Source organism: Sinohyriopsis cumingii, chromosome 11 (genome assembly GCF_028554795.1).
Source record: "Sinohyriopsis cumingii isolate HCF-2022 chromosome 11, ASM2855479v2, whole genome shotgun sequence".
Lineage (NCBI taxonomy): Eukaryota > Metazoa > Mollusca > Bivalvia > Unionida > Unionidae > Sinohyriopsis > Sinohyriopsis cumingii.
Genome location: NC_142971.1, coordinates 36748324 through 36761848, shown reverse-complemented (window position 1 = coordinate 36761848; position 13525 = coordinate 36748324). Strand labels below are relative to the sequence as shown.

At 34.3% G+C, this 13525-nt stretch overlaps 1 protein-coding gene across 1 annotated transcript in view; it reads right to left on the bottom strand.

Moving 5' to 3' along the window:
* LOC149787922 (HAUS augmin-like complex subunit 7) overlaps window positions 1-13525 on the bottom strand; it is a 42437-nt gene that overhangs the window by 18475 nt on the left and 10437 nt on the right. The window contains exons 4-6 of the mRNA XM_089974173.1: window positions 10170-10231; window positions 3539-3657; window positions 1217-1387 (exon numbers count right to left, since the gene is read on the bottom strand). Of these exons, the coding sequence (XP_089830299.1) occupies window positions 1217-1387; window positions 3539-3657; window positions 10170-10231 (352 nt within the window). The remainder of the gene's footprint in view (window positions 1-1216; window positions 1388-3538; window positions 3658-10169; window positions 10232-13525) is intronic.

The following is a 13525-nucleotide window of genomic DNA, read 5'->3' as shown; positions in this document are numbered from 1 at the left end:
AAGAAAAGTGTGAAAACTACTATACTAATCATTGTGCAAAGAGCAGAGAATGACTTGTGTTTGTGAACTTGCTTTTCCTTAATGATAAAATATTTTTTATAAAAAATAAGAAATTAATAAGGAGTTCATAAACAAACACCATACACATGTAAAACCCAAGAACTAAGTGCAGTAGGCCTGCATTGGTCATGAGTCACTTCTATACATTTTTTAAAGCTGAATGCACATACAATTTCATACCCTTTCAATTTCCAGCTAATAAAGCGAACATTATTTACTGGTCAACTGATTGTGTCTATTAACACCACCAAGCCCAGCAAACATATTGGCGGCTTTCGTTTTTTGATGTTTATTAAATTGTGAGAATCTTTTATCAACCACCGCATCATCTGCTGCTTGGTTGTGTATACATTTAAAGAAGAAACACATGTTGGCTATTGTTTGACCAACGACTGTATACAGAATTAATTGAAAACAATCACAAAGACGACTTTCTGGCTTTACTCATGGATCAGTAATAAGTAACATTTCCGATAATGTTTATTTTGGCAAAACACTTCAACAACCTGTTGAAATTGTTAAATTTCAGAAGCTATATCAAATTCATATGCGAACTCTTCCCCAAAATGATAATAAACGTTTTACACACTATTTCTCATACTCAAAAGTTATAACAAATGAACCTTAAAAACTGGCTATTCTTTTATGTGCCAAGACTTCAAGTTAGCCAATTGTCCTCATTAATCTGTATAAGCATGCATGTTGAGCATTGTTTTTATGTCACATGCCTTCTGGACATTTCCAGGTCACTGACTAACCCATTTTCCCACTGAAGTATTTGCTAACCATAAATAATCTGACCCAATGTGTGTCAGTTGTGGTTTACGTAATGCATGACTGTAAGCTATTTCTTAAAAATATATACTGTATGTGTAATGAATTTTGCAGCTAAAATACATTTCTTCATTTGAAGTGACTTTTAGTTGTAAGGTTTTTGAGTGTTAATTAAATTTTGGACCAAAAATGTATTTGAGTTTCCAGAGCTGAGGGGTTTAGTTTTACTGAAGAAAAAACAGTATCATATTAAAATGAAGGAAAAATCTGGAGCAACCAATCTTGAGGGATTTCAGTATACCTGGGGTTCAGTTTTGAGGGATTTCATTGTATTTATAGGCTGGACATTGTGATCCAATCAGCCCTTGATGTGTTGACTTACTTGTTTTTATCATGACCTTTCTCTGCCCACGATTTCTCCACCTGCCGTTGTATGTCTGGAGGTAGCAGGTCAAGTCTGGGGTTGTATACCAGGTCTAAATTCTCCTGCCTGGCCAGACTATCAATGTAGAGACAGCTCTGGCTAAACTGCTCATCCAAAGGGGAGGCATCACTGATTTCAATACAAAAGAGGACTGCAGTTAAATATCTTCAGAATCTCTCTCTCTCTCTCTCATGTAACATGTTCTGAAAATGCTTGAACTATTCAAAAACTATACAGAGTATATATGGAAGGTTTTTTTCTGGCTACTTTTCGTAATGATCAACAGGGATTACTGACAATGATTAAATTATGGACTTGATTTTGTTATAATTAACCCCACCAGACAAAAGTACATTTGTATATGTTTACCATGATAATAAAAAACACACAAACTGTATGGAATTCACAGAAAACAGTAGTTTTAGAAAGGAATTTGTGGTGATCTGGAGAGGCAAAAGGAGGGACTTAGATTGGCATAGGATTCTATTCTTTTGTAAATTTTGATCAAATTTGCTGTTTAAAAAAAAAGAGTTTTTCATGTATAGCATGAGGATAACATTTAGTACCTAGAGAGATATCTTGGACATGTATTCTCAAACTTTTAAAGCAAGAAACTCCAAGTCCAAACAAATTTGATATTCTATAACTGCAACCAGAATGAGGCTAGCATCATCAACATCTTAATAGTATTGGTTGATCTCCTAGTCAGCTTAATTCGTATCATGTAGGAATACTTTAAATATGAGCAGTCTGTTTTGGTGGCACTCTACAGTTTCGTATTTTGCATAGGGTTAGGATTTTAAAGAGAAAGAATTTCCCCAGCTTTCCTCACTGGTTATACTGGCTATTTAAAAAGGACCTTGTATATCTTGGGTATAATTAAAAGAACGTTTAATTCCCTTTATTTTGATGTATGATTGATGGGTGTACTATGGGTTATAGAGTTTACAGCTTGGCCTTACTTCAAATGTGAACCTTTTGAAAAAGTGCTAGCTCTACTTGGTCATTTTCACTTCCTGAACTTCCAAGGTAAATTGTATAAAAAAGAGCCGATAACTTTTTTTTACATTTTACATATTTGGTAATTCATTCATTGCACTTTTAGAAGCTGGTATTGTCTAGTCTGGCAAAATTCATTTTCCCTATTTTAATAGCTGCTATGTATAGTGTACTTCAGACTAATTCAGGCTGATTTTTTAACACAAGGGAGCAGTCATTTTAGTTAGCAGTGTGCTTAAATCATGTAAAATTTCCAAAAGTACAATATCCAAAAGAAATATCATCCACATTACATTAATGTAGCATAGAGGTATGCCAACATTCTCTCCATTGTGCATGTTTTAAATGCAAACTACTTCACCTTACATACGCCACTCTCTCAAAAGTACATATTATCTGGTGAGCGCCACCTTTGGGCATGAGCTTGAACTACTTCCTAAAGCAAAGTTACCTGTTGGGCATGAGCTTGAACTACTTCCTGAAGAATAATTACCTGTTTTGGGCATGAGCTTGAACTACTTCCTGAAGCAAAGTTACCTGTTGGGCATGAGCTTGAACTACTTCCTGAAGCATAATTACCTGTTTGGGGCATGAGCTTGAACTACTTCCTGAAGCATAATTACCTGTTTGGGGCATGAGCTTGAACTACTTCCTGAAGCATAATTACCTGTTTGGGGCATGAGCTTGAACTACTTCCTGAAGCATAATTACCTGTTTGGGGCATGAGCTTGAACTACTTCCTGAAGCAAAATTACCTGTTTTGGGCATGAGCTTGAACTACTTCCTAAAGCAAAGTTACCTGTTTGGGGCATGAGCTTGAACTACTTCCTGAAGCAAAGTTACCTGTTGGGCATGAGCTTGAACTACTTCCTGAAGCAAAATTACCTGTTTTGGGCATGAGCTTGAACTACTTCCTGAAGCAAAAAGACCTGTTCTGGGCATGAGCTTGAACTACTTCCTGAAGCAAAGTTACCTGCTTGGGGCATGAGCTTGAACTACTTCCTGAAGCATAATTACTTGTTTCAGGCATGAGCTTGAACTACTTCCTGAAGCATAATTACCTGTTTCAGGCATGAGCTTGAACTACTTCCTGAAGCAAATTTACCTGTTTGGGGCATGAGCTTGAACTACTTCCTGAAGAATAATTACCTGTTTTGGGCATGAGCCTGAACTACTTCCTGAAGCATAATTACCTGTTTTGGGCATGAGCCTGAACTACTTCCTGAAGCATAATTACCTGTTTTGGGCATGAGCCTGAACTACTTCCTGAAGCATAATTACCTGACAATTCCTGGACTTAGGAGAGCTTTGCTGTGAGGATCTTCAGCTGATGCAGCAATTAGTACTATATCTATCAAATGATCCATGAATGCTGCTTGTTTGCTGGCTGATGTAACACCCTGGTAAAGGCAAAATACAGTTAGGCAAGTAAAAGATTTAAGTCATAAAAGTATACAATGAACAATGTGACGAAACCCTAACTATGAGGCCACAAAAAAGAAAAGAAATACAGTATAGTTTCTTTTGCTTAATACAAAGTCAATAAACTTGACTGTAAAAAAGGGAGTTTAATTTTAAATGGCCCCACTTTTACTGCAGGTATTATCATGATTCCCATGAAATTGAGTGTTTTGTTTAATCTCTGCGACTTTCCTTTCATTTTAGTTTCTGCCTAATTTGAACCAATTAAAATGTAATTTCACATTGTCACATATCCAAGTTTTTTGCTTATCAGTACCTTCATGTCACTGCTTTATATTTTCATATAATTCATATTTGCAAGATATTAGTGATATTTTTAACAGAAAGTCAAACGGTACATGTTGGATATAGAACACCACTCTCCCCACAAGTCTCTAACATTGTTGCATCTTGTACTTTTCTTCTAACCCATTTTCCCATGTTACTGCTTGGTATGGCCATGATTGTGCCAGTTTAATATTCAAATGCAACGTGATAAATGGAATACTGCGCGCTCATTGACCAACTGAAAATTATGTACTGCACCTATTTGCAATTTATTTCCATGATTCTTTTCATTTATGAAGTCAGCAGTGAGGTACATACAAATTGGAAAGTGTGCAGGTACTATAGGTTATTTAATAAATCCTTTTAATTCAATGGGTTACATAACAAATGGAAATTTTATGAATTATACTAGACTTTATGTAAAGGTCACGAAGGTCTCCTGCTCCAAGAAGGGGGTGATACTGCTTATTTTTTGTTGTCTTATAATGCTAGACATGGGAGCCAGTCAGGGGCATCAGCATGGTAACTCAGATGGTTTGGTACCCATCTAGAGCTAGAGAGGTTCTAGATACAAGCCACAACAAAGCATTTTTTTCTCCTAAACTGCAATCATCATGAGAACATGTATTGAAAAATGGCTACCAATGAGTGCATTTGTCTGCAGAGGGGTCTACATGGATGCAGTTGATGGGGGTCTACATGGAAGCAGATGAGTAGGGGGTCTACATGGATACAGTTGACTGGGGGTCTACATGGATGCAGGTGTCTGTGTGTCAACAGGGATGATTAAAAGAAGATATTGGGAAGTTTCTCAAAGAATATGAAAAAAGTGATGCTGGAGCCAGTTAAGAGTTAGTACTCAAACAGCTCAAATGGTAGAACACCAAAGAAAAGTATTTGTAATATCCTGAGTTACACTATTTCATATGCTTAACACTATGACAAAAAGAGCAAAAGAATAAACTGTTCAGATGCTCTAATTTTTTACTTTTTGCTTTGAGAAACATTTTAAACATGTAAAAATGGTGGTTTAAGCTGAGGGTGGAATGATGTGCAAAACCAATCATAATGACCCTAACATGAAGTGAGTGCAAATCCAGGAAGTAAATTCCTTTTAATCTCTTCATGTATATGTGCAAAAACTGAAACAAGTGATTAAAATTCATTCCTAGCAGGAATCAAACTGGCATCATCAGTAATGGTGTCCTTTGCTAGCTGTTATACACCAGCATAATTGGCAGTGCACTCATCTACAAAATGGATAGAATTAGACTGAGAGAAAGGGTTTGATGTACAAAGATGCCAACTTGCTAGAAACACGGAAATTATTACAACCTACATGCATAAACCCAATCGATTTCTGCATAGAAAAATTACCTTTATAAACAGACACCATTGCACAAAACAGGAAAATGCTCCACACTGTATGTCTGTATCAGTTGTTAATTTACAACACAGCATCACAGGTAGGTTATTTAATGATGAGGCAATTAGAGTAAAGTGCCTTGCCCATGGAAATACCACAATAGCTGACCCAGACTTGTCTGACAGTAAGATTCAAATCTGCTTCCTCTCAGTTTTGAGTCCAACATACCAACCACTAAATCACCATAGGTCCTTGTATGCATGGATACATAATTATTCAAAAGAAGTTGACACAGAATGACACAAATATAATCATACAGGTTCAAGAGCTATAATTCATATATAATCAAACAAGTTATATATGAAACTTTTGTAAAAGATACTTTTTGATATCAAAATGAAAACAACCATTCATAATCGCATATAAGACAAGTCCAACTGCAATTCATCAGCAGATCTGGATCTCTGCAGTTTATTAGGAGTGATCAGTAGAACAAACATAGGCCCTGATCTACAAGCGTATTATTCTACAGCAGATCAGGATCTTTGTTGCTTGCAGTTTGACTGGACCTAAAAATGAATAAATAGGTAATAAACTTGTCCTATCCTTTTAATGCTAGAATTGTCAGATGATACTGTTTATATTTTTTTTTTTCAACATGTATAAACGTTACATGATAATTTTAAAATACTCTTTTCTCCAAGTAATACATATTGTACAGTAGAACACTCCCAAACCAGCTAATAATGGGATCAAAAGCTTGGCTGTTTCACAGAAGTAATCAGCAAAGAGGTATGACTGTATAAGGAATGGCCTTACTGGGACCAAACAAAATACTGTAGTATCATTTATTTCTGTTGGGCTAAATTTTCATGGTTTTGTAAGCATTTTCGTGGGTACTTAAATTCAAAATTTTGTCTTTCAAAATTTGCATATTAGTAGGTATTTAATTTCATGGTTTAACCTCAACAAATACCCGAAATAAAGAATACAAAAGAATAAAACTATGCCAACATGAACAGAGGTCACCTTAATGTTTAAAACAATACTAACACCTGTATGAGCACAAATCAAAGACCTGGCAAGTTCAATACTTACACCATGTTTTTGACCAAGTGAATAACATCAGTCGAAGCCAATGCCGCCAACAACACTAAAACAATACTTCCATCTCTATGAGCATATATAAAACATCTGTCAAGATTAATCACTTTCGTTATGTTTTTGTTTGAGTACTCAACAGCAAAGGAAGCCGACACAGCCAATAACTAGGCCAATGAGTTATTAAAGTTCAAATGAATGATCTCTTACTTAAAAAACTGTCAATCAAGTTGTACCATCAATATTTGATGCGTTTAGAGCCCATGAAAGTGCAAAGATGCTAACTAAATTGAAAGACAGTGGAATCACTCCTTTGTTTGTGCCTGCCTCTTGTACAGACGTACTTCAACCACTAGACTCGACAGTAAATAAAGAGTACAAAGAAAAATTAAAGTCACACTTCCACAGGTCATGGACGCCATTATGGAAAAAGATGTTACTGGTGATGATCAGTGCACAGTATTAGTAAACCTTGCAACCTCATTAATCAAGCCAATTCACGCTGAATGGATAACTGCAGCTCACATGACAACGAGTGAAAGATCGGACCTAATTATCAGTGTTTTTGAGAAATCTGTACTTGTTTAATTCAGCGATTTGGGGATTATTTACCTGAGAAGCATCTGTGAGTACCATGAGACCTGACTGACATGATGTGATACAGTAGCTTTGTCCAAAAATCTGTGAAGTGTGAGATTTAATACTCTGCTGTAATTAGTGTATTAATGTTTCATTAATAAGAGTGTTTCAAGATATAGTTAAAGTATTTTACAGGATTGTTGTTCTTCTGGATTAAAAATGCATGGATAAAATGAAATGTGCTTTCAGAAAGATTTAAATGTTTCAAAAACAGTTGTACTCGAATGAAGTATTGATTTGAATAAGTATTAAATTTACTTTTCATATACTGTTATTTTGTATTATTTTTTCTTTCATTTTCAGTATTACCATTGTTTGAATGCTTATGCCTTTTCTCTATTTTCTCTCTATCCTTACTTACACACATCGATTTAAGGCAGTGAACGGAAAATTAAACTATCAGATACCTTATCGAACATATGCATTAAAACGATATAAAATGTTCTATAATTCTTGTTTCAAAAGGTTAAAATAAAATATACACATGTAAAAGCTAATATTCAATTACCAGATTACAGTATTGACCTTGATTTATCAAATACTAGTAGCTGTGTTAATCTCTATGAATGAAACGCTGTAAGAAAACGGTGTGTGTGTGTGGGTCATCATCCTACTTGGCTCATATTTTGTTGGGGATTTAAATTCATGGTTTGGGCAACAATGAAAACCATAAACATTGGTCCCCCACGCAAATTTATAATACCACAGTATGTACCCATTCATCAGGTTAAAAAGAAGCTGGTTTAGCAAAGTTTAAATGTATACATTTATGACAATGTTTACAATTTGGTTTAAGCAATGTATATGTTTTTATGATCAATGAATACAAAAAGAGCTCTATCGTTGCAAGTACATCTTGATTCAGATTTGAAATGAATATAAGGAAAATATATAATTTACCTGATGGTACATATATATGTATTAACATTAAATCTATTTTGATCTAAAATATTTCAAAAAGTTAGATTTCGCCCAAATATCTTTCACAAACTTCCATTTGGATACCATGTTGGCATATTTGACACTTGTCAAATGTGTGATCAATGGTTGATAAATGTAATAATATTTGTAACATTTTAAATTAATTTGTAACAAATTATTTTGTATTTAAAAAATTAGTGGAATTATTTGGTCACGAAAATTGAAAACATGCTTTTAACATCATTAAATTCACAAGATTAACCCAGAATTTCCTTATTTTCCTTACTGACAGAAACTTCCGAAGTAAAGGTACTGTGAAAACGTACCATGATAAATACCACTGAAAATAAGTACTGCAGTAAACCAGTATACTAGTGTAACTGTGGACCTTTAGTAGCATGGCATCATTTGTATAAATTTGAAAGCCCTCAATGCTAGTAAGCTTTCTTTAAAATTTTGATCAAATTCTACATAGTTTTGCGAGGTCGTGGGTTTGATCCCCAGCCGAGTCATACCAAAGACTTAAAAAATGGTACTTCCTTGCTTGGCGCTCAGCATTATGAGGTTAGTGTTAGGACTGGTCAGCCTGGTGTCAGGATAATGTGACTGGGTGGGACATCATGCTACATGTCTGCGACGTTATGCCCCAGTGCTAGACATCACTAATAACTGCCACACTGCAGACATAGTAGCGATATGACTGAAAAATTGTTAAGCTATGTTAAAAATCCAAATCACACACACATTGTTTTGTGGTAAGGTTGTTTAAACAGGCTTTAATATTTTTGTAATGGCAACAATATCTGACAACTGATATAAATCATTTGAACAAAGATGAATGGTCTTCCTGCTATGATACTTTGTGTCACATTTTGTTGAGTGGATTTTGAAAACTCATTTAAAGGTTTTCCTATTTGTAGTAACAGTGGTAATATTATTGGTGGCTCAGCTTCATTTGAACAAATTTGCCAAGATGCTTCCAGCCAAATTTGGTCAAAGCTGGTCCAGGTATTTATGAGAAATTAACTGTTGATGGACAGGTACACAATGTAGTAGAGCTTCCCTTTTGTATTAAGAGGTTTTATGCACAAAAATGCACAAATAATTTTCAATGAACCTGAAATATGCATTATAAGTTATTGTTGTTATGGGGTTAAATACCATTTTTCAGTAAATGTAGGCTATACATGGTGGCCAGTATAACTGGTGGAGGAAGAATCTGGCAAAACTGCAGAAAGAACCACCGACCCATCGGAAGCTACTGGCAAGCTTTCTCATGTACACACATTAGCAAGGCACGAGACTCAAACCTGCACAGACAGAGAGGAGATGGGGGTGATCTGGAACAGAGATCACTTTAGACCATGTGACCACTCTGGGCCCCATATTATAAGTAATACAGTGCCACAACAAGAGTACCATCAACAGCACATTATACCCCACCCAATGTCTCACAGTCCTCCATGTAGATGACTAAAATTGTTGCACAGAAACCATTTTTATTCTTTCAGTTAGAGCAACCTTGACTTTTACCCTTTCTACCCCCAAAACAACAGGCTACTTCCTAACCCTGAGTACAGGCCATCCACAAAGTTTGATAACTGTTCAGGATGGATAACTGAAGTTAATTTGCAAAAACCATTGTTCTTCTTTCAGTCAGTTTGACCTTGACCTTTTGAGGCCAAGTGGAAACTATCTACAAAGTCTGGTACATGTAGACAGTGGAGAACTCATGTTATTGTGTGGAAACTATTTTTCTAAAGTAGCCTTGACCTTTGACATTATGACCAACGAACATCATTTGGTTCTTTTTTTTATCACAAGTGTAAATGATCCATAAAGTCTGGTAAATGTAGATTTTGGGTAACTAAAGTTACTGTGCAGAAACTTAATAGGTAACAGATGGACACCATCACAACATAACAAGCACAACCTTACTGCAGGCATATAAACCCATACTGCAGGCATATAAAAAAGTTAACATCATAACACATGCAACCTTATAAAGGTGTATAAAGCCATACTGAAGGCATATATAAAAGTCAACATCAAAATATAACACGCAACCTTACTGCAGGTGTATAAAGGCATACCGCAGGAATATAAAAAAGTCAGTTTGACAATTAAGTTACATACTCTTATGAGATCTACATCATCATATCTGCAAAGTCCAAGAGCTGATGTTACAAACAGCAACCCTGCAACAGAAATACATGGAATCCATATTAACAAATGGTATTAAAAGTACTAACATGTTACATATTTACACCCACCACCTACCATAATCTATTAAAATGATGTATTGCGGAATGGAATCATTATGGCAAAAATCAAATAAGGATGAAGCTAACATCAAACTGTTTCTCATTTACAAATGGATTACAAAAATTCTTATTCTTTTGGGATCAATGCATTTTAATATACATATGTGTGTGTATGTGTGTGTAGATAGGTATGGAAAATGCAAATAATTATAACAGAAAACCATGTACATAAAATATATGTTATTTTCCCTTCACTATAATAGAAAAAAAATGCACTTATTTAATAGTAATGGAAGAAATGATATCCATCAGAAACTTGTGTGTTATTAATACCTGTCGGTGTTTGATGAGACTGATCTATTATTAAAAAACAATGGGGTATGTGTTCCTTGATAAAGCCTTGATAGGCACTTCAGTATGTGTTCACTCCTCAGCTGGTTCTGACATTGGTCAAGAAAAGCCCTGTATTGTTGATATCACTCAAAGAACATCACTATTTCCACCATTTACATAGGTGAAAAAAAGCCCTGTATTGTCGATATCACTCAAAGAACATCACTATTTCAACCACTTACATCGGTCAAAAAAAAAGCCCTGTATTGTTGATATCACTTGAAGAACATCACTATTTCCACCACTTTCCTTTAAACACAAATGGAACTCACAGTAATAAGCATTCAAATGAGAATTTTGTATTTTAGGAGATCAACTACAATGATGAAAAATTTCACTCTTTCATACAAGTGCCTACCAATTACAGAGATACCGTACTTAGCTGACTACACTACTTGTATGCAATGGCACAAACAGTATATTACTATTAATAGAATACAGGTTGAAGTTGATACTTGGCTATTAATAGAACATGGGAAAGTTGTTGACTAGCAAACCACATACTGGCTTCGATATGTATCAACATTTCACTGATATTCTACATATGGACTTTACATGGCCCGAGGGGTCATTTCAGAGGGCTACAACCTCTAGTCTTAATAGACAAATCAAACTGCCATCATTGCTCAGTTATCTCTCACTCGATGGTGCCAATGAAAAAGCTAGACCATACTGATCAGATTATCTCTATCAATAAATTATTATTTATACCAAACATGGATTTTAGTGCTGTAACTTTACCATCAAATTTCACAACCAATATGCTAAGTATATAGCTTAATTTGAAATTTACTACATACTTGCATTTAGAATGAATTTAAGTCGCATAAAACACATCCCCTATGTATCTGACAAATCAGAATCAACATCGAATTAAGGTAACAAACTTTATATTTCATCCTCTTATGAGTATCTACATACATCATTTTTTCCTTTTCCTACTTTGTATTGTTACCGTATTATTATTATTAATATTATCATTATTATTACTGAACAAACACAATTTGTTTCATCCAAAAATTAAAATAATTATGAATGAATGAATATTTTACAAAAGATACACATTCCTTACTAACTAAAATGGTATAACACAAAAGAGCGAATAAATGAATCAACAAGAAATAACTTAACGTTAGTAGGAACAATTACGGGACAGTCTGCCTGGAGGTTGGAAAGACTTTGTTGTTAGGAAATTGTAGAGAAGAAGAATATACAGCTGGACTAATTTGAAAATTCTCATGTTTGTGTTTGGTTTGGTTTAAATTAAACATCATTAATTCCAAGAAGTGATAGTTTTTACTTGTACAATGACTTTGTAATCAAGAAATACATAACTTTAACAAAGACATAATATTCTGTTTGGTTCTTTGCTGGAACAGGTTTTCAGTAGTACTACCAATCAGATACAAGGGAGGTAACTGATCTAGATTACCCCAAATGTAATTTGATATGAACATATTCACAGTATCTGATCAAAGAGAGGTAAATGTACTATGTACTTTGAAATCCCAATGAAGTCACTATGGTTTAGATACACAGATCAAATGGTAGAAATGGCACACTTGATTTGCACCTACACCAATCTCTTAGCACACTAGTTGTATTAATTATGATACTGAAGCTATGACTGACATTTAGATAGGTCAATGAAAGAGGTAGGAGTATTAATATTAGTAATATATGTCTACAATTTTTTAATAAATATAAATAACTTTTAATGATTAGAAATAGAACTTACAACAATTTATCTCCAGTATTTTGCACAGTGATCATTTACCATAACAATGTCATATGAATCAGAACTATACATAACAACAGGGATAAAGCCATCAAACAAAAAAGATTCTCACCATTTACAACATCATCAAGCACAATTGTAAAAATGCTTTTGAAAACTAGATAACAAACTGAAGCTTCTCACTGCTCAAATGTAAAATATCAGTTACATAACAGTATGATTTCAGCACATGATCTAATAACAAGCAGTTTCATGATCAGTAAAAGCTTTTTAACAGTAATCAGGGTTACAGGTTCTGTCATGGTCACATAAGATTGTCCTCACGTTATTTATTTTCCCTTAGTTAATAATTACATGATTTCACTGATACTAAATTCATAAACTCTTCTGTATGCCTTTCAAAATATTTTCGTAATTAGCATGTCCTGTCAAAAATAAGAGCATGACAGGATGTGATTCTATAAAGAAAGTAAATGGATGAAAAATTCATAAGCCTCTACCTATGTTTCAGAGTATTAAATAGTGTTGGATTTACTAACAAAATTTTCATTTTTAGCTGTGCCATCATAAAGATCCTTAATTACATAATTTGACAAATAATTTAAATCTCTATTCACATTGTTTTCATAAAATTGAGGTGAAGCATTCATTTCATTCTTGCTACTATATACAGCATCCCTAGATAAATTAAAAACCATTTTATTACAACTCTCCCCCATTGTAATGCAAGGACTTGGGTAAACATTACTACCAACTGTGTTACATATCAAACTGCTATATAACAAAAACGATAGATTATATGAATGTGTGTATGTGTGTTCAAGTAAGGGGGGAGGGAAATAAAGCTAATCAAAATATAGAGCAATAATTTCAGTTTATGAAAATTGGATTTTTCTCATTTCACGGTATTGGTAAATTTAATTTTGTTCAAAAATAATGTTTAATAAAAGAAATAATGATGTAATAAAAAGCTTCATGTTGTTTATAAACATACATGGCAATCCTCATTCCTGTTGTTGTTGTTGTTGGGTTTTAATGCCATTTTTCAGCACATGATTGGCTATACATGGCGGCCAGTATTAATAGTGGAGGAAGAA